The sequence below is a fragment of the Cervus elaphus genome, chromosome 4 (assembly GCF_910594005.1).
Source record: "Cervus elaphus chromosome 4, mCerEla1.1, whole genome shotgun sequence".
Taxonomy (NCBI): Eukaryota; Metazoa; Chordata; class Mammalia; order Artiodactyla; family Cervidae; genus Cervus; species Cervus elaphus.
In genome coordinates, this window is record NC_057818.1 from 57,153,860 (window position 1) to 57,175,665 (window position 21,806).

At 52.4% G+C, this 21,806-nt stretch overlaps 1 protein-coding gene across 4 annotated transcripts; it reads right to left on the reverse strand.

Moving 5' to 3' along the window:
• Positions 1-5,302: 5,302 nt before the first annotated feature.
• On the reverse strand, positions 5,303-19,921 carry SYT3 (synaptotagmin 3). Of its 4 annotated transcripts, none has more exons than XM_043899905.1 (10): positions 19,205-19,921; positions 17,568-17,733; positions 14,284-14,809; positions 11,705-12,092; positions 11,361-11,579; positions 8,814-8,934; positions 8,341-8,512; positions 8,120-8,252; positions 5,984-6,052; positions 5,303-5,823 (listed from the first exon to the last, which is right to left on the reverse strand). In XM_043899905.1, exons 2-9 carry the CDS (start codon positions 17,716-17,718, stop codon positions 5,987-5,989), a joined length of 1,776 nt encoding a protein of 591 aa, XP_043755840.1. In that variant the 5' UTR covers positions 17,719-17,733; positions 19,205-19,921; the 3' UTR covers positions 5,303-5,823; positions 5,984-5,986. The 4 variants fall into 4 exon arrangements, with proteins under 4 accessions (XP_043755840.1, XP_043755842.1, XP_043755841.1 ...); XM_043899907.1 differs by having other exon boundaries at positions 17,568-17,738; XM_043899906.1 differs by having other exon boundaries at positions 17,568-17,963.
• Between the last annotated feature and the right edge of the window lie 1,885 nt (positions 19,922-21,806).

Genomic DNA, 21,806 nt, shown 5'->3' on the forward strand with positions numbered 1-21,806 from the left:
CAATCCCCCATCCCCACTCCCTTGGCCTCAGGCAACCCTAATCTGACTTCTATCTTATAGATTAACAGTCCCTACAATTTCATAGAAATGGAATCATACAGTTTGTACTCCTTTCTGCCTGGCTTCTTTCACAAGACTCACTGTTTTTGAGGTTTATCTGTGGTGTTACATATTATCAGTAGGTACTTCTTTTAATTGCTGAGTAGCATTCCATCCTACCAACATACAATTTGCTTACCCATTGTTTAGAAAGTTCCCATTGTTTCTAGTTTTCCAGATTGGGGTTGTGATGAATGAAGTTGTTGTGAATGTTTGTGTGCACATGTGTTCTTACTTCTCATGGGTAAATACTTCAGAATCCCTTTGCTGAGTCACATGGTAAGCTTATGTCTCACTTTATGAAAAACTGATGAGATGTTTTTCCAAAATGGTTGCAGCAAGTTTAATGATGACCCTCAAAATATATTTTCCTAACTCCCCAGAATCTGTGATTGGCACCTTACTTGGAGTCTCTGCAGATGTATAATTGAAGTACGGATATCGAGATGAGATTGTTCAGGATTTAGACTGCTCCTTAAATCCAATGACAGGTATCTTTATAAGAGAAAGGAGGGAAAAAACATACCTGGATGACTGTAACCAACTGATGTTATTCAAAGCAAACTGGTGATAAAAAATTGCCCTGCTTACATTTCCTTACCCTGAAACATCATTTTCCCTTCTAGAACACCTGGTCCTTAATATATTAGGTCATCATGAAAGTGATTATGAAGATCTCTAATGCACAACTATATTCTAATCATACATAATTATTAGCAATTACAGTCAGCATTATTATCCATATTAATAGCTAACATTTGAGTCAGTTGCTATATACCAAATACCACGCTAAGTGTCTCATGTGTATTTTCACTAATCTGCATAACATTCTTGTGAAGTAGGCATTATCATTTCTCTACCTTACAGTTAAAGAAATCAGGGCATGAATAGGTTATCTACTTTGCCCAAAGTCACAGAGATAATATGTGAGGAGAAGGAATTTGAATCTAGGCTCAAATTCAAAGCTTGCTTGTAGGGAATTCTAGTGGTTGGGACTCTCTGTACTTCCACGGCAGGGGGCACAGGTTTGATCCCTGGTCGGGGAACTAAGACCTCACATGCCACAGGTCATGGTCAAACAAAACAAAACAAAACAAAAAAGCTCACTTGTGTACCAGATGAACTTGCTGGTACGTAGTGGCGTCATCAAAGACGGCAAAAAGAATGAGCTAGCAGCATGCTCAGTAGAGTATGACATTCATTTAAAGGAAAAGTTTGGCATGATGCACTGTCTTCTTAAGGATATTTTCAGGGTATTTGTTAGGTTAAAATTAACTTGCAATTGGATGCTAACAGGCTGCCCTGTTAACCTTCAGTTCAGTTCAGTCGCTCAGTCGAGTCCAATTCTGAGACCCCATGGACTGCAGCATGCCAAGCCTCCTTGTCCATCATCAACTCCAAGAGTTTACTCAAACTCATGTCCATTGAGTTGGTGATGCCATCCAACCATCTCATCCTCTATCGTCCCCTTCTCCTCCTGCCTTCAATCTGTCGACTAAAAAAGATGTACTACTTGAGAGTTGTGAGTTAAGTTTTATTTGGGGCAAAATGAGGACTGCAGCCCTGGAGGCAGCATCTCAGATAGCTCTGGGAGACTGCTCCAAAGCGGCAGTGGGGAAAGTCAACATATAAAGTTTTGGTGACGGGGGTGTTCAGTGCCATGAAGCACTCATTTTACGAAAGTCTTCCTGTTAGTCATGAGGACTTGATATTACCATGAAGGGATTTAATGTTTCTCTAGATATGAGGAGATGCAAGGATTGAGATTATAAAATCTGTTCCTAAAAATATCCAACTATCTACAGACGTGTCCTACCAGATTCCCTGGAGCACAGAGTGCTTCACTCCACCCTGAACTCCCTTAGGGGTTGTTGAAGGTCAACAGTTATAGCAGCATGGGGTTCAGTCTCCGTAGAGGCAGATGGCAAATGCCTTGTTGTTCAGTCATTGGTAATGCTCTTGGTAACTGCCAATTTGTAGTTGACAAATCTTTCCCACCATCAGAGTCTTTTCCAATGAGTCAGTTCTTCGCATCAGGTGGCCAAAGTGTTGGAGTTTCAGCTTCAGCATCAGTCCTTCCAATGAATATTCAGGACCTATTTCCTTTAGGATGGACTGGTTGGATCTCCTTGCAGTCCAAGGGACTCTCAAGAGTCTTCTCCAGCACCACAGTTCAAAAGCATCAATTCTTCAGCAATCAGCTTTCTTTATAGTCCAACTCTCACATCCATACATGACTACTGGAAAAACCATAGCCTTGACTAGACGGACCTTTGTTGACAAAGTAATGGCTCTGCTTTTTTTTTTGACTCTCGTTTTTAATATGCTGTCTAGGTTGGTCATAGCTTTTCTTCCAAGGAGTAAGAGTCTTTTAATTTCATGGCTGCACTCACCATCTGCAGTGATTTTGGAGCCCCCAAAAATAAAGTCTGTCACTGTTTCCCCATCTATTTGCCATGAAGTGCCAGGACCAGATGCCTTGATCTTAGTTTTCTGAATATTGAGCTTTAAGCCAACTTTTTCAGTCTTCTCTTCACTTTCATCAAGAGGCTCATTAGTTCTTCGCTTTCGGCCATAAAGGTGGTGCCATCTGCATATCTGAGGTTATTGATATTTCTCCCAATAATCTTGATTTCAGCTTGTGCTTCCTTCAGCCCAGCGTTTCTCATGATGTACCCTTCATATAAGTTAAATAAACAAGGTGACAATATACAGCCTTGATATATTCCTTTCCCTATTTGGAACCAGTCTGTTGTTCCACGTGCAGTTCTAACTGTTGCTTCCTGACCTGCATACAGGTTTCTCAAGAGGCAGGTCAGATAGTCTGGTAGTCCCATGTCTTTTAGAATTTTCCAATTTGTGGTGATCCACACAGTCAAAGGCTTTTGCATGGTCAATAAAGCAGAAATAGATGTTTTTCTGGAACTCTCTTTCTTTTTTGATAATCCAACAGATGGCAATTTGATCTCTGGTTCCTCTGCCTTTTCTTAAACCAGCTTGAACATCTGAAAGTTCACGGTTCACATATTGCTGAACCCTGGCTTGGAGAATCTTGAACATTACTTTACTAGCATGTGAGATAAGTGCAATTGTGCAATAGTTTGAGCATTCTTTGGCATTGCCTTTCTTTGGGATTGGAATGAAAACTGACCTTTTCCAGTCCTGTGGCCACTGCTGAGTTTTCCAAATCTGCTGCCATATTTGCTGGCACATCTACTTCTGCTTTATTGACTATGCCGAAGCCTTTGACTGTGTGGATCACAACAAACTGTGGAAAATTCTGAAAGAGATGGGAATACCAGACCACCTGACCTGCCTCTTGAGAAATCTGTATGCAGGGCAGGAAGCAACAGTTAGAACTGGACATGGAACAAGAAACTGGTTCCAAACAGGAAAAGGAGTACGTCAAGGCTGTATATTGTCACTCTGCTTATTTACCTTTAAGCTGAACTTTACTAAGAGTATCGCACCTTTCTAACCTTGACATTTATTAGGGTTTGAAAAGTGTTGCTCAATGCTCAAGAAAAAAGAGTTTATGTACTCCTAGTCAGACTACAATTAAAAAAAAATATCAGTGTTCTATGTGCTTTAAAAAGAGAGGGAACCGGAAAGGAAGTGGGAAGTATGAGATACGCGCGGGCGCAGATGTGAAGACGGCAGCAGAGTGGAGCGATTCTCTACCAGCCAAGGAACACCAAGGATTTCAGACAGTCACCAGGAGCTGGGTGAGAGGCATGGCATGAGGCGTGAGATTCTCTTGCAAAGTCTCAGAAGGAACCGACCCTGCCGACACCTTGCCTTCAGACTTCCGGTCTCCAGAGAATACACTTCCGCGGTTCTCAGCTAGCCAGCTTGTGGTCATTTATTATGGCAGCTCACGCCAACAAATACAGGAACTGTACTATTCTTTTCATGATCGCATGTTTTGAAATGGTGCGTACGGGCAAGGGGGTGTGAATTAATGTCAACTCGTCATGGAGCGGACACTGGCTACTTTGAAGGACTGTCCCCTGCCCCCCTGCCACGACATTCTGTTGGGGCTGTCAGTGAAGGGAACCCCTGTGTTTTCCACTAAAGAACATTATGACGTTAGGAGATGAATTCACCGCTGGGCAAGAAGGGTCGGGTTCCTGAGGGAGTCTGATCCAATCTGGGTGGGATGGGGAGGGGAGGAGTCAGCTCTGGCGGGGGTGGGGGTGGGAGATGGGCAAGAGCAAGCTTCTCAACTGGACAGTTGCTTAGCTGGAGGGGGTCATTTAAGATATGAGGAGGACCAATCGGACTCCTCTTCCTGAAGGATATGGATGCAGAGAGAGAGAGAAAGGGAATATCCTAATTTTGTTTCCTCTTTTTCTGCAACTGCAGCAGGTCCTGTTAATTTCCACCCTAACAATCATTCCCTTTTCCATGCTTTCTTGCTGGCAAAGCCCACGCCCCACGATCTAGACTAGAAATGACAGATGCTCACTTTTCAGACTGCATTGCAACCCAGTCTGGCCCCCTAGAACCCAGTCTGGCAAATGAGAAAGAAGGAGAACTCTTCTAGGGAGAAAATAAAAATGTCAAACACATAAGGGAGAGGCCCTTGTCCACATTTTCTGCTTTAGATGTCACTGAGAACAGGATGTGTGGTATCATTGCAGACAGTTTGTACCCATGCGGGGAAAGCAAACTATTCTCAGAGATGCCAACTTAGTGCCTGACACTGAGCAGTTGAACTAACCCTAGGATTTTGTGTCTTAAAATGTTAGATGAGCAAAAGAAATCTCTACTACTTCAGCTCTCTCTGTTGGGAATTCTGTTTTCTTCAGCTGAAGGCATTATAACAGCTTCAGCATTATAAGCCTGCAGTTCCAAATGACCATTTGCTACCATCACAAAGACCTGCCCGAGAACGAAGTCAACAAAGGACAAAGCGGAATCACCCAAACACCTGGATCCAACCATGCCTGAAGTCCTTCTGTACACTCAGGCTTGCATGGAGGTCCTTCATTTCTGCTTGTGGTTTACAATAGTCTGGATTGCATTTTGTGTCCTATGACTACAGTGGTCCTGGCCGGTGTAACATTTAGAAAAGTTCAGAGAAATCAGTTAAGTTGACAAAGGTCACCCTGCTAGTGAATGAAACATTTGTTTGAATGCAAACTGAGATGTTCCAACCCAGCTTCCCAGCCCCAGAAAGGACAGGAGCCCCAGATGGAGTGAGACCCAATGTATGTGTTTATTCTGGAGTTGATAGCAGCAGCAGTGGGGGGAATCGGCCAGACTCAGGGTGTAGTGAACAGACAGGGTGGACACGGGCGTGTGCGTGTCTAGGGGGACACGGGAGATTGGTCCGTAGACATTCACAGCCAGCACGAGGGTTAGGACAGTAAGTCTTGTACAAACAGCAAAGAGACAGACAACAGACAGACAGACAGAGGTTTTGGGGGGCAGGGATCCCCCAGACATGCATGGCCCCTCACCTGGATGGGGAGCCCCGGGGAGGGAAGACAGACACAGTGGAGACTGAATGCCCCCCACTTTGAAACAGGGAGCTGGGCCCGCCTGCCTCCCACCACCCCCAAGCCTCCAGGGGTAGAAGGATGGGCAGGCCCAGGGCTGCCTCGCACCACGCAGCTCGGACGTTATGGCTTCGAGGAGATGAATTCACAGTCCGGGCAGGAAGGGATGGGGTCCTCAGGGGGCCTGGTCTGATTCCAAGCCTTGGCCAGACCTGCGGGACTGGGCAGCAAGGAAACATTAGTGATGGCGGACAGCCAGCCCATGACCTAGCTGGTCATGGCTGTCAAACACTCCAGGGACCCAGGAATCCTGGTGCTATGTCCCTCCATCCTCAGACCTGGGAGTCAAGCCCCTCTCACCCCTGGCCTGGGTTCCTTACCTCTCACTCTGAGTTCTCTTTCTCTGACAATCCTTTGCTGCCTTTTGTGAAGCTGGTCAAAGTCTTTTCCTGAAGGGGGAAATCCAAAGGCTCAGGAGGAGGGGGACAGAGGCAAAACAGTTGCCAGTAATGAACCTAATAAGACATCACACCTGTTTTCATCATTTATAATTCTCTTTTTTTGCCCAGCTCTGAAGTGATGGGGCAAGTGGTACTACAGTCCCATTCTACAGATGGGAAAACAGAGGCACGAAGGAGACATTACTGGAAATGTGAGAAGAGATGACGAGGCCATTGGGGTGATGGGGGAGACCCTGCACAGCCCCCGAGGAGCTGAAACCCAGTCCTGAGAGTGCTGGGGAGCCACGGGAAGGCTGAGCTACAGAATGGTCAGGGTCAGCCACAGAACACCATTGGCTGAAAGTCAAGGTCGTGGCCAGACTCTGCCAGGGTTCAGCTCCTCTTCACTGAGGAGCATGGCAAGCTTGTTTCACAGGAGCTGCCAGAGAAGTTTGTGAATAAACGAGTGAGTGAATTAGAAGACGAGTAAGTGATGAAAGCAGGGAGAGCTGCCATCTGTTCAGCTAAGTATAATCAGTCTTTTCAAAACTCACTTTTGAGCTCTGCACTCAGCCCTTTACATCCCTCCCCACTCCAACCCCAGAGAAAACTTCAAAGCAGGGCCACACTAGTCAATTCCAAGTGAGGAACTGAATCCAGGTATAAAATGCAAGGTGCACCCAAATGCAGCAATCCAGATAAATGCTATTGTAATACCACCTTTAAAAAAAAAAATCAAAATCAATGCAAAAATAGTCCATGATGAGCAAAATATAAATTTTAAGTAAAAGTTAGTCCAGTGCCGTTTTAAAGACAACTTGTTTTGTTTAAAATTTATTTTATTTATTTAAAATTGAAATTTCTTTAAATTTATTTAAATTGGCAGTAAAGGCCAGGAACCAAAGCCCAACCTTTGGGCTCAGGAACCAAAGACAAAAGGAGAAATATGTACTAGATTTTTCTGTATTTTTTGTTTTTTTTTTCCCCCCTGGAAAATTAAACTAGTTGAGAAAATATTGAAGGAAAAAAAAAAAGAAGAGTAAGTGTACTGAAATTCATACTATCTTAAATGTTTTATTTTCACCCTGCAAGAATTTAGTATAATTTTACTTTCTTGGCTTTAGTGACAGTAGAGTCATCAGTAGTTTTGAAAGTTACTTCTTTGCTTTTCCTGGATTCAAATGAGAGAACCCATACTTGAAAATTTCTCTTGACCAATTAAGGTTCTTAAGTGATCTTAAATTTTTAATTTAAAAATTGTCAAGCTGGTTCTCCCGTGACCCCCAAGGCCTCTTGGGATCTTCCCATCCCCTTCTTTCTCTGCTCCGGGCTCACCACTGACACCTCCCGTCTGGATGATTTGGAGGAACTGGCAGCCTCACCCTCTTCCTACAAGCTTTTTTAACCTAAGCCCGTTCCTTCTCAACCTCCATGCCTCTGCTCAAATGTCTCCTCCGAGAAGCCCTCCAGGACTCCCTAATTGAAAGGGCATGCCCCAACTCCCCTCCAGATTCCCTCTCCCCCCACCCAAGACTCTCAAACCTTTTGCACTGCAACCCCCAGGGAAAAAATAAATTAATACCACCATCCTTGGTTTCCTGCCCTGTGAAAATTTCTGTACTGTTCTATTTCAATTTTATTTTCTTATTCATTTCAAAAGAAAAATTGTTGATCCCTACCCCGTAAACCACAATCCACCAATTTTCACAGCCTGCTTTAAATAACAAATAAAGCCCTGCTCTATTTTATCATCCAGGTTTTTTTCCCTTTCCTTTTATTCGGGACTTAGCATCATGAGTAATAATAATAAGAGTAGCTGACTATTTACTGAGCCCTTACTCAGAGGCGGACACTTAGTCCTGCATTAACTCACTGCATCTTCACACCAGTCCTAACAATAGACGCTTCTAAGGGTCCCATTTCCCAGGTGGGGAAACGGGGGCACAGAGAGATCAAGGAACTTGCTCCAAGTCACACGGCTAAAGAGGGCGGAGCGGGGACTCGAACCTGTGACTGAGCAGCCCACGAAGACATGAGGGGTTGCGGGAATGAAGGGGTGAGTGGCGCCCCACTCACCTCCACCAGCTGATGCCAGTGCTCCACGGGCTTGCGCGGGTTGGCCAGCATCTCGGCCCAGTGCTCGCGGCCGTGGGGGTCGGCGGCGTCGGGACCCACGCGGCACACGCCGATCACCTCGTTGTGCCCGATGCTGGGGGTCACGGGTGGGGGCTGGTGAGCACCCCCGAGGCCGGCAGGCCGGGCCCCACACCCCGCTCTCACCCCGCGCCCCGCCTCACCAGTCGTAGTCCACCACCGCGATGCTGAGCCCCACGCTCTCCACGCTCTCGGGGGCCACGTCGAACACCAGCGCCTCGTTGTACGTGGGGTTCAGCGTGTTCTTCTTGATGGAGGTTTTCCGCTTCTTCAGACGCCGCCCCTCGCTGATCAGAGAGGCCTTCACGTAGGGGTCTGGGGGCGGGCGTGGAGGGAGGGCGCTGAACCGGGTCTTCGTCCCTCGGACCCCGTCGCGGACCCCAGACCTTCCTCCCAGACCCAAGCGTTTGGTTCCCAATCTTTTCTCTCCTAGCCCCTCGGATCCAGGAGCCCAGACCTCAGACTCTCGTCGCCCAGACTCAGGGGGTCTGGACGCCCCTCCCCTCCTCTCTCAGGACTCTGTGGAGTCTGGGCTTCCAGCCCCCTCCTCGCTCAGACCCGGGAGTCTCACCCGCCTCCCTGCCCCTCAGAAACCGGCGCCTTTCCAGGAACCCACCTGAGAAGCCGGTGAGGTCCATCGCTTTGAGGTTAGAGGCTTTGATGATGGTCACGGTGAGGCGGCCGGCCGTGGGGAGGTAGCAGAGTGAGAAATTGAGCTCCCCAAGATCTGCTTTTTCCTGCAGTTGGGGAAAGGGGGCCAGCGAGGCGCTGTCTCAGCCTCCCCCCAGTCTCTTCCTGACTTCCCCATCTCCAGCCTCCAGCTCTCCTCCCCGATTTGCAAGGCTCAGGTTTCCGATCCACTTAACAATCTGACTCCGGGCCAAAACCTGGTAAACTCCCCGGCCACAGCGGCCCACCACCGTCAAAGCCTATTTGTTCTGCGGGGAAAACTGGAAGAGGCGTGGCTGGGGGGAGATCAGGAGAAGGACAGAAAGAGGGAGGCAGAGAGAAGAACGCTGTGAGAAATCCGCTGAGACAGAGATGCAAACAGCGGGAGAGAGTCAGAATGACAGACCCACAGGATTCTAGAGTCAGAAAGACCCAGAGCAGAGTGGAGGGGCGGGGTGGGGGGGGTGGGGGTGCGGTGAGTACCTAGAGACCCAGACAGAGAGGAGAGAGACCTACTGGGGAGGGGAAGAGGGGTACAGACTCAGGGAGAACCAAGGCCTGGGAGGGGAGAGAGTCCCCAGGGGGCAGAGACTTGGTGGGGGGCAGTGTATGGAGATCCCCGGCTCAGATAGTAAAGGATCGGCCTGCAATGCAGGAGACTCAGGTTCAATCCCTGGGTCGGGAAGATCCCCTGGAGAAGGGAATGGCAACCCACTCCAGTATTCCTGCCTGGAGAACCCCACAGACAGAGGAGCCTGGTGAGCTACAGTCCCTGGGGTCGCAAAGAGTCGGACACGACTGAAGTGACTAACACATATGGAGACCCAGTGAGAGTGACAGAGACCCAGAATGAGGGGAGGGAAAAAGATGGGGAGGGGGTGCGGGAGGAGAGAGAGAAACAGAGGCAGAGACCTACATGGAGAAAGGGACAGAGATCCAGAGAGGTGGGACTGAGAAGAGACACAGGGAGAGGTCAATCTCGGGGCAGGAGACAGACAAGAGCCTGCGCGAGGTTACAAGGGAGGCAGATCCCCCGCCTCGACACCAGGCTGCCCTAGTCTTCAGCCTCATCTCAGCGCCTCACCCCCCACCCACGCAGCCGGAGCCCAGGTCCCTAGACTCCCCACGCGCTCCCCTGAGGCTCTGCCCCGGCTGTGTCCTCAGCGAGAGTACCCTCCCTCCCCGTCTCCTCCCAGTCATCAAGCCTCAGTTTAGCTGTCAGCTCTTCCCACGTGCTCCCAGACTCCCTGCCGCCCTGAGCAAAGACTCCCCCTGGGTGTCCCCATGATGCTGGCCCCTGTGTGACCACCTAGGCCTGAAGCGATCAGGAGGAGAAGAGAAAATGTGAGGTGACAGAGGAGACAAGGATAGATGCAGGAGGGGGCCCTCGAGCGGGGCGGCCTCGGGGAATAACAGGGAGCAGAGCTAAGACCCTACAACTAGGCAGGTGGTTCTCAGAGCCTGGGCTTGGGGGACAGAGCAAGCGGGCTGTGGTCCCCCCGGGTGAAGGATACCTTAGGAAGAGCCACACGCACCTGATACGTAGGGGGAAACGGAGGCTCAGAGACGGGAAGGAGCTTGAGTTGGGCCATCGGGTGGGCAAAACCAGCCCTCTCAAGATATGAGGACAGGGCTCACACCTCTCCCCACTCACACACAGCTTCCCCAGATCAATAGAGAACTGGAGTGTTGGGAAACCCATGGACTGGAACTGAGAGGGCTGAGGAGTTGGGAGGGTGTGAAGTTTGGGGCATGGAAGGGGTCAGGACACCCAAACAAAGACCTAGGAGCTGGGCTCGGGGAAGGATTGGATGTACAGGAGAACGAGGCTGTAAGACAGGCAAAAGGGGCCAGTGGGGGGTGTTGGGGGCACTGGGGAGATGTCAGGATATCGGGGATTCCAGTGTGAGGCTTTAGGGAATCATACTATCAGGGTTCCAGTGGAGACCATGAAGACTCAGAGGATTAGATTAAATTAGAGAGCTTAAGGGTCAGAGCTTTGAAACAAAATGTTCAGAGATCAGAGGGGCTGGGGGTCTCAGGAAGACTGGGAATTGAAAAAATGAGGAGGTTGTAAGGGGAAAGGAAGTTTGACAAACAAAAGCCAGGCACTCTAGGCTTGGGAAGATGGAGGGTTGGGAATCCGGGGTCAGAGGCAGAAGTCATGGGGTCACAGCCTAGAGTTTTGATAAAACAGGTGGCATCTGTTATGGTTTTCTGAATGGTTGCCATCAGATGTCAAGGTGGGGTCAGAAGTTGGGAAATCTGGGGCCTGGTTCTGATGTTAATATTTAACTAAGTGCAGAAAGGGAGTGGGAGCCCATACCATTCTCTATTCCTGCTGGTACGTTTGCAATATTTTGCAGGAAAATAAAGTTAAAAAGAAAACTCCAGGATCCAGGAGTTATGGGGTTGTGAAGTAGTAGGGGGGCAAGGAGATGGCAAGCTGGGGGGTCCTGGGTCCCCTGGGGAAGAGGGTGCGGGAGTCACTGACCGAGCCACCCTCCACGATGTCCCTCCACAGCGGGCGGTCGGGGGGCTGCTCGGCCAGCTCCAGGAGGTTGTCCAGCACCACCTGGCCGATGAGGTCGTGCCGGGAGAAGCGGTCAAAGTCATAGACGCTGAAGTGCAGTTTGCGCTGCGCCAACTCAGCCAGCGGCACCGAGAACTGAAACGTCTCGTTGAAGACGGGGTTCAGGGTCTTCCTATGCACCTGGAGGGGGTGGGCGAGGAAGGGAGACAGACACCATGCCCACCGGCCCCTCCTCCCTCGGACCCGGGAGTCCGGACACCGCCCCTCCTCCCTGGGACCCGGATGTCCAGCCCTCCACTCCAGACCTTGGTCTGAAACTTCTTCTTGCGGTCAGGCAGCAGGTAGATCTTGACGTAGGGATCTGAGAAGCCATTGGAGTCCTTGGCCGGAAGGTCCAAGGCCTGCAGGATCCGCACCACCAGCTGGTCGGAGCCGTAGAGATACCGCAGGGCGAAGCTGATGCGGCCGCAGGGCGCCCCCGCGCCGGCCTCCCCAGAGCCGGGGCCCCCGCCGCCCCGCCGGCCGCCGGGTCCAGTCCCCTGGTACAGCTCTGGCTTGATCTGTCCGATGAGCTTGGCCTTTTCCTCTCCGCCTGGCAGGGGTAAGGGCAGGGCGGGCGGCCGCTCCTCACTGCCCGGGTCTGGTTGCGGGGTCAGGGTCTGCTGGGTGAGGGGCCGGGGTAGGGCGGGGTACCTGCAGCGGGTGGGGAAGACAGATGGAGTCAGTGGCTCTGATCTCTGCACCTGAAGACCTGGGGGGCCCCTCCCGGCCTCCTCCCCAAACCCCACAGCCAGGGGCCCACAGACCCCCACCTTTGCCCACTGTGACCTTGAGCAGGGCGCTTGAATCCTCTGAACCTCAGTTTCCCCGTCTGTATGGGGGGGTGACCATCCCCTTCTCTAAGCTAACTCCAAATCAGACCTGGGCTGTCACCAGCCTCTCAAAGCTTCCATCTGACCTCCAGGAGTGACCCTGAATAACCTCTGTGGAGCCCTGGGATTTCACACAGCCCAGATCCCCCGACCTCCATCTGCCCTCCTCCAAATTTCCCCGGCCCATCCTCACGCTCTCCCACCTGGCCATCGTGGCCCCTGGCCTGTTCTTTCTCTCTCAACTGTCTTTTCTGTGCTTGTGGAACACTACGGAAGCCCACAGCTCCATCCTTAACCATCTTGGCCATTGTCTTTGCTTCTCCCTCGTATGCTTTCCCTGGACAAGCTCATCTGTGCCCCAGGTTTCCGCAACCATCAGCAGCCTCTGTCTGCTAAGTGTGTCTCCTGGGCTCCAGCCAGGTTCAGCCTCCCGGCCCCATCAGACACCACATTCCTCTTGTGTTCCCCACTGGGCTCGCACCCTTCTCCCCAACCCACTCCCTCTCCCAGCCCCCGAAGATCCACCTTGGCCTGCAGGCCAGACATCTGGTGCCATCCTCACCTCCTCTCTCCCCTAAAACCCCTTCCCTCCCGTCTCCTGAATTTTCCCACCCCCTCAGTCCCTCTGCTCATCCATCCTTTGCTGCATGGGCCACTGCACCCGTGGTGAAGTCCATGTGGTGGGGCCCCTAGTGATGACTGGACAGGGCAGCGCCAGATGCACTCAGAGGCAGGCACGGGGCTGGGAGAAGCGGGGGAGCGGGGAGCCATTAAAAGGGATGCGGGGTGAGATGCCCCCAGCTACTGATCAGTGCGCCATTCCCTGCTCCCAGAGTGACTTTGAGCAGGTCATTAACACCCTCTGAGCCTCAGTTTCTTCATCTGTATAATGGGGGAATGAGCAACTCAGAACCAGTGTATCCATCAACCTCTGGAGGGTTTCCCCGGAGACCTCAGACTACATTTTCCATGAGCCACTGACCAGCTCCCGCCTGGAGGAGAACCACCCATGAACCTCTGGGGCCCAAGACAATCCTAGAAGGCAGTTTCCCCCAGGTGCCCCCCCAGGTCCCTCCCATTCAACAAGACCCAGATAAGCTCAGGGTCTTCCTCAAACCCTCCCCTCTTCCTAGGTCCTCTGACAGCCTCACCATCCACCCGATCACCAGGCCAGACCCCTGGGTGCTGTCCTTACCTCCTCCGACCCCCTCATGCCCACAGCTGTTAGCCCCCCAGTTCCATCCCTGACTCGCTGCCCCCGACTCTCTCTGCCTCATCTCCTTCTCCACCACCCCCGTGATCTCAGCTCAGCCTTGTCCTCCCCCTGCCTGGACTCTTGGCCTCCAGTCTGTCCCGTGTGGCCCCAGAGAGGTCTTTCTATACCCAGAGCTGACCTCCTCTGCTCAAGCCCTCCGTGGCTCCCCAGCGCCCCAGGACAAGGTCCCAGACCCTCAATCTGGCATCCAAGACCCGGTGTCATCCGGTCCCACCCGTGTCCGTTAGGTTGTATTTCTGCAGACCTGGCCTCCTGGCTCAGGACAGGCTGATCTGGGGACCCACTTCCCCTGGACTGGGAGTGACATGAGGGTCTGTCTGCAATGCTCACCTCTACTTTTTCCCAACACCCAGCTCAGGTCTAGGTCATATTAGGCGCTCAATATGCATGCATAGAATCAGGATCAATGGATCAATGAACTGCAGGTCCCAACAATGATGAATCGCTTTGTGCCTCAGGGACTCGGGGGTCTAATCTCCATTCTCTCCCACCTTCCTGATCTCAGAGTCCTGTCCCTATCTTCTTCCTTCCACTGGTTTTAAGAGCTCAGACCTCTAGCCACCTCCTCCCTCAAACTCAGGAGTCTGGGTCCCCAGCCTCATCTTTCTCCAGGATCCAGGACTCCACGCCCCAAGCTCCCTCCTTTCCCGGGACTCAGGAGCGCCGCAGATGGGAAGGCGACACGGAAGAGGAAAGGCAGTTCAGAGTGGACCCCCAGCCCGGTGGCCTGTCTCACCTGGTGGTGGGTGCCAGGCTTGTGACCTGCTGATGCGACTGGGCACTGGGCAGGCCCCCACCACTGGGGGGCAGCAGGAGCAGCCCCGAGCCTGCCCCGGCCTCCGAGGGCAGCTCGGGAGATGTCTGGCTCGGTTTGACCCCCGCGGCTACTGCAGCAGCTGCGGCCTCTGGGTAGGAGTCCATGTCCAAGTAAGAGGGCTCAGGGGGGTCAGACCCCCCTAGGCTGCCCGGCTCCAGCAGCTCGGCGAAGGGCGGATGGTGGGCCGTGTGGGCATGGTGATGCGGGCCCCCCAGCAGGGGATGGCCACCCAAGCCGGCCCCCAGGTGGTGCCCACCACCGCCTACCAGGCCTGCCAGCCCGACCCCAGGGCCTAGGTCTTTGCGCAAGGGACCACCGCCCACGGTCGAGCCTCCCTTGTCCCGCCAGGGCACCCAGCACAGCTTCCACGACACGAAGAGGGAGACACCCAGAAGGACAATGCCACAGAACGTCACGATGACCGACAGCAGGCTCACGGAGATGTCTGGAGAGAGTGAGGACAAAGGTCAGGGGTCAGGGTGGGGTCAGAACTTAGCTCTCCCTGAAAAAGCTAAGCTTTAGTGTTGGCCTCTCACCATCCTAAACACGTTACACGTACTATTCAGTATAGACTCCACGGCTACGCAACGTCGGTGTTTCCGTCTAACCACTTTAAAGATGAGGAAGCTCAGAGGTTGGGTGACTCGGCTAAGGCTACACAGCTAGTCCATGACAGATCTGGGGTTTGAACCAGCAGTCTGTCTTCAGATTTCATCCTTTTTATTCTCTTGATCTCACTGCCTCTCCTATAAGTGGATACATCCTCCAATTTAGAACTAAGCTTCCCCCAAATGCTCAGAGGTGATCAAAGAGAGGGGAGATCGCATGGCACAGTTAGGCAGGTCAGGGTTCAAATTCCAGCTCGCTGTGTGGCTTTGGGAACATATCTTCACCTCTCTGAGCTTGACCCACCCCATTTGTCCAATGGGGAAAACTCAGTTCTGCCTGTCAGAGTGGTTTTAAAGAACAGAGGGAGTAAATGGCTTGCAGAGGAAGCTGGGGAAGATAATAGCAAACATTTCTTGAGAGGTTACTGTGCTTTATAGACATTAGCTTCCTTATGCCTCAAGGGCACCCTAGGAGCTTGGCAACATGATTATGCCCATTAGTACTTTTCACAAAAGGAAACTGAGACCAAGAGACATGAAGTTACTACAGACACGAAGTCCTGTAGCTGGAGTGGAGGAGGCAGAATTTGAGTCCGGGGCGCCTGGCTCCGGAGCCCACCATCTTCACCACTGGGCTACCACATTCAGTGTTTCCCAGTGAATGGCGGTTCAAGCAGGACTTTTTGTTAGGATGATAAATCCCAGTGCTGCCACCTGCATCCCACACCATCACCACTAACACATTCTGAATGCTTGCTGTGTGCTGATATGCCTTTCAGAGAAACCCGGGACAGCCCAGATCTTGAACCGAAGGTTCGTTCAGTAATTGGTGCCAGGACTGGGGTTTTTCAAGGAGATGTGAATTTGTTTGGGGGTTGATCCATGAAGTGGATCACAGAGGGAAATTCCTGCTGTGTCCAGACGGCGGGTCATGGGGCGCACGGGGAGGAGCAGGTCACCAAAGCATCGGCGGCAAGGACAGCAGGGTGGAAGCGCTGTGTGCTGTCCCTTCAGGGAGCGCTTGGTGACAAGGGGATGTGCTTCAATCCTGAACCGCCCGGTGAATCTAAGTCAGTGGTCCCTGATGTTCATCCTCATGACACTATACCACCTGAGGGTGACTGATCCCATTTTATGGACAAGGCAACTGAGGCTCAGAGAGACAGGAAGTGACCCTGCAGGGCCACAGGGCAGGCAGTGGAAGGACTTTGAGTTTCCCACCCGACCCCAATCCCCTGGGGAGTCCATTTTGAAATGACCAGCACCTACTTAGAGTTCTGGGGGCCTGTTAGAAGCCAGAGCAAGGGCCCCCCAGCCTTCTGAACACGGGGAGAACTGAGCAAAAGGGGTCGTTTTGGAAGAGAAGGGGGAGAGAAGTTGGACAGATGCCGTTCCCCACTGTTAGCCTGACCCAGACTCTCTCCAAGTCAAAGTCCTAGGAATTACTGAATTTGGGGGTGGTCCTGAGACACCCCACCCCCAGCTCGCCAAATCACCGTAGTGTGCTAGATTTCCTGGGGTCACAGTCGGGCTCTTCTGCATATAGACCATGAGACTCCAAGCGAGCTGCTGCAGTTCTCTGGGCCTCATCCCTTATCACCGACCTCTGGACACCCTGCACTTGAGATGCTGAGCCCCACCCTGGCACTCATCCTAATATCCCAGCTCCTGCTTCGTGAAGGTTTCTCGTCTGGACGAAGGCGCTCATGATATTCCCTAGCTCTCAGAACCCTACTTCTTCCTAGCTGGGGGACCAACCACTCCATCTGAACCTCAGTTTCCCCCATTGAAAATAAGGATCATAACTATATTCAGTGTCTTATAACAACATATAATGGAAAGGAATCTGAAAAAGAATATATACATCAATATCTATATCTGAATCACTTTGCCATACACATGAATCATTGTAAATCAACTGTACTTCAATTAAAAATTTTTTAAATAAAATTTAAAAAAGAGAAGATAGGGATTATATGTACCACCAAGCGTCATCATGAGTAGTTGATGAGATATGTGAAGGACCTTACATACTGCCTGGCGCACAATCAGTGCTCAGTAAGTATATTCCAACATTTATCGAATGCCCACTGTGTGCCCAGCTTGTTGTTAGCAAGTCACATGTGTTATATCATTTGAGTCTCTCAGCTGCTCCATGGAGTAGTCACTTTTATTATTCCCATTTTCCAGATGAGGAAACTGAGGTACAGAAGAACCCATGCATTTAGTAAGTGGCGGAGGTGGGATTTGAACCCAGACAAGTCAGACAGACTGATTTAGAGCCTGAGCTTCTAAGCACTTGTGAGATGCACAAAGACACTTGAAGGGGGTGTGTGCAGCAGGGGAGTGGGGGTGGGGAGGGTGGATAGGAGGCCCACAGGGCAAAACTCCAAAGGTCATGGGTCAAATGGACCACATAGCTCCTTCTCCTTAGACTAGAGGTTAGGGGGACCAGCAACAGGCAGGATGGAGGCAAGACTCTAAGAGGGACTGGCTCCATAAGGCACAGGAAGCTGAGCAAGGCTGCTCTAAATCTCTAAAAATTCTGCCTATGGTGGAAGCAGGGGGCTGACCAACATGGCTGGGGGTGCTGACCTGCATCTGGCCCCCGGGGATAGCCTCTGATTCGCAGGTCGTTGAACTCTTGGCACCTGTCACTGGTGTCGGCATCTCGGACCCGTGCACAGAGGTCCGAGACCAGGATGAGCGCCCGACGGCAGAGGTCATCCTCGTAGTCTCCTGACATGGTGGCCAGCGAGTCCTGTGCTTGGGAGGGGCCGGGCAAGGGTACAGATGGGGAATGGGATGGGGGGGAGAGAGGGGATGGATAAGGGGTGGAAAGAGAATGAAAGAGGATAGGCAAGGGGTAGTGACTGGGAGTGGAGTGACAAAGGGACAGAGATTGGGAGGTGGAGGGACACGGGGATGGAGATTGGGAGGGCAATGAACAAGGGAAAAGAAACTGGGAGGAAATGGACAAGGAGGAAGAGACTGGGAAGGCCAGGCAAGGGGCAGAGATTCAGGATGTGCAAATAAAGGGTTGGACAGACAAGGAGACAAAGATTAGGGTTGCACAGATGCAGGGACAGAATTTAGGGATGGAGAGACAATGGAACCGCCATTTCTCCTTCGTGCATTCAACAGATATTCACTGAGCACCAACTACGCTCAAGGCACTGTGTGGGCTGCTGCAGATCCAGCAGGGAACAAGCCCCACTCGGTCCCCGGCCTCCTGGTGTCACAGTCCAATGAGAGGACGTAAGGACAATCAAATCAACAAACACACTCATATGGACACATAGCCCTCAGACTGTGAGAACTGCCCTAAAAGAAGGATGTGTCACAAAGGGACCTGGAGGTGGGTCATCGGGGGAGTTCTCTGAAACCTGAAAGACGAGACGGAGCCAGCCATTAGCAGTGGGCAGTGGGGCTGGAGTGCGGAAAACCATTCAAAACAGCGGGAAGAACATGAGCAATGGCCCAGGGTGGGAAAGGGCTTGGGAGGTCCAGGGAACAGGAAGGTGTAGACGAGGAGAGGAGAGGAGAGGGGGAGTGAGAAGGAGATGGATGGGGGCAGAGAGATAGGAGATGGTTGTCTGATGCTGGCGTGGAGAGATGAAGGTGAAGGATGCAGAGATAAGGACCAAGTTGAGAGAGGGAGAGACAAGGGGAAGGGAGACAGAGATAATGGGAAGGGCAAACTGGGGCCTGGAAGAGAAGGGCAGATGAACAGACAGACAGAGGGAAAGTCAAGGATTGAAACTTGGGATGGACAAGCCATAAAGAATAAGCTGGTGTGTAATTCACAGGAGTGTGAGAGATGGATGGACCGAGCGGGCAGTGGTAAGTGCCAGGCAAGAGAGTGGACCGAAATATCTTTGAGAGACAAATAGTGGACAGGAGAATGGATGGGGTGCAGAAATAAAGGACAGAAAAATAATGGCCAGAGATCACAGATGGACAAAAGGATACAGCGGATGGAGGACTGGGCAGACAGTCATGGGGGCAGAAGGAAGGTTGGCGGGGGGGACGTTCATAAAACACAGGGAGAAATAGGTGGCTGTGGGGAGAAGGGGAATTAGCGACACATGGTTTGGAGCTAGACATCAGAGATAGACTGGAAGGAGGGTGCAGGGGAAATTAGGGATGGACAGATCAGGGCTCACAGACGGACAGGTGTCGTGGGGTGCCGCAGAAGGCCAGGACTCTGAGACGGGCATAGTCAGACTCACCTGCGCTTATCCCTGCCTTGTCCTGGATGGCAGCGGAGGCGGCGGCTGGCGGTAGCCCATTGGGGTTGTAGGGTGGATAAGGGGCTGCGGAACTGTCCCCAAGACCCAGGTGGTGGGAGAGGGGGCCGGATCTGGGGGCCGTGGCCGTGAGAAAAAGCTTAGCCCGAGCCTCACATCTTGTCCTACTCGGGCCAGCTGCTCGACCTCAGGCGACCCCCGGGAGGTCCGGCCACCCCCTTCCCACCTTCGGGCCCCCAGCTCCTGTTAAGCTTAAAGACTACAATTCCCGGCAGGCCTTGCGCTCGCATTGCTGCGGCTTCATAGACCAGGCACTGCAGGGACTGATGGGAGTTGGAGTCCTTAGTGCCTCTCCCGGCTGCAGATAGGATGGGAATTTTTTGGAGGTGGGGGGGGCGGTTATGAGATGCCGGGGTCCCAAGGCGCTGCAGGGGAGATGAATAATGTCTGGGACCTCGAGAAGCCACGGAGTCCTAAGTCCGGAGGGGCCATGGAGTGGGTAAACCACCCCCACGCCCGGGGGATCGGTTGGGGTGCACCCAGGTGTTTCGGGACCCCCCCACATTCCGGGACCACGTGCCCCTCCCCCGGGGCAGCCAGGAGACGCTGCAGCACTCCCACTCCCGGGTCGGAGATCCGCGCACCTCTGCCCCTACCCCCGCCCCCACGCGCCCGGGCCGCCCCCCGGGATGGGGCTGGGGCGGGGGCTGTGGCACGGGGAAGGGGAGGAGCGGACTCACCCGGAGCTGCCCCTGCCGCCGCCGCCGCAGCCCCGCGCGCCGGCCGCGGCGCCAGCTCGGCTCCTCCCCCCGCCCCTGTCGCAGGTCCCCGGCTCCTCCCCTCGCACCCCCTCCTTCTTCCCCTTCGAACCTGCGGCTTGAAAGCCGAAATCACGCGGCCGCAGAGAGGAAGGAGGGCGCTTTCCCCCGACCTAGGCGTCTGAGACGCAGCGCACTTCCACCGCCTAGGAGATAGAGATCGGAGATCAGGACCCTCTGCTCCCGCCCCCGCCCCCCCCTCCTCCAGGATCCAAAGGCCCCGGGCCCCAGCCCCTCCTCTCCTAGACAGAGAAGTCAGGGACCCTGGTCATCGCTTCTCCAAGGACCCCGGGTACCGAGCTCCCAACCCCCTCCATTCTCAGATGCAGGAATCCACCTCTCCCGCTCCCTCCTCCCTCGGGGACGCAGGACTCCCGACTCCCCACCCCGCTTTTCCGCAGGACCCAGGACTTCCAGTCCTCCCAGCCGAGGGGCTCTGAGGGCTGGTGCTGGGAGGGGAGGCAGAGCCAGAGCCCGGTGTGGAGGTGGAAGCAAGGACTTGGACTCGAATTCTTCCTGGGTCTGCTCCTACCTTTGTGACAGTGCCTTATTTGCTCTGAGTTCCAGTTTCCTCATCACCAAAATACAGACAAAAGACTCGTTTCCTAAGGGACCCAGAGATTTGAAAAACCAGTCAGTATATAGAGAGAATAGGCACCAATGAGGTGCTTAGTGAATATTTTTTCAACGCCTCAATTAATGACAATTGCACCGGGTTAAATGCTTTGAAATCATTCTCTGAGTTAATCTTCACTTTGGCCCTATCAGGTGGGGAGCAATTATGTTATTCCCATTTCACAGAGGAGACAACTGAGGCCCACAGAGGTGAAATCCCTTGAGGAAGGTCCAGAACTACCTAGAGTCTGGGTGCAGCCCACAGGGGCGACTTGGAGGGCCCGTCCTAGTCTTTCTCAGTGCTGCCCCCTGCCTCCCAGTGACACCCATATAAATATAATCTAAGTGAAAAATTGCAAATACTTTAAGACGTGTCTCCGAGGCTCATCTCCCTTTAATTAGACGACTCCCTCCCCCAGTTGCTGCCTATGTATACATTTTGCAGCCACCATCATGCTTGCTCCTTGGAAGAAAATCTATGACAAACCTAGACAGTGTATTAAAAAGCAGAGACATCACTTTGCCAACAAAGGTCCGTCTAGCCAAAGTTTTTCCAGTAGTCATGTACGGATGTGAGAGCTGGACCATAATGGACGTTGAGAGCCCAAGAATTGGTGCTTTCGAACTGTGGTGCTGGAGAAGCCTCTTGAGAGTCCCTCAGACAGCAAGGAGAGCCAATCAGTCAATCCTAAAAGAAATCAACCCTGAATATTTATTGGAAGGACTAACGCTGAAGCTGCAATACTCTGGCCACCTGATGTGAAGAGCCGACTCATTGGAAAAGACCCTCATGCTGGGAAAGATTGAGGGCAGGAGGAGAAGGGGGCAACAGAGGATGAGATGGTTGGATGGCATCACCGATTCAATGGACATGAGTTTGAGCAAACTTTGGGACATAGTGAAGGACAGGGAACCCTGGCGTGCAAAGGGGTCCATGGAGTCACAAAGAGTCAGACATGATTGAGCTACTGAACAACAACAAATCATACTGCAGGATCCCCCAGAATTGCCTTTTGAGCTCACTCCAAATCCTACCCTCAGTGCTTCTTGCTTTCTCCCAGATGGACCTACATTTGCACCCAAGAAATATTGCATGGGAGGAGGTGCACCCGCAGATGTGTGCATGGAGGTACAAGCACCCCAAATAGCAC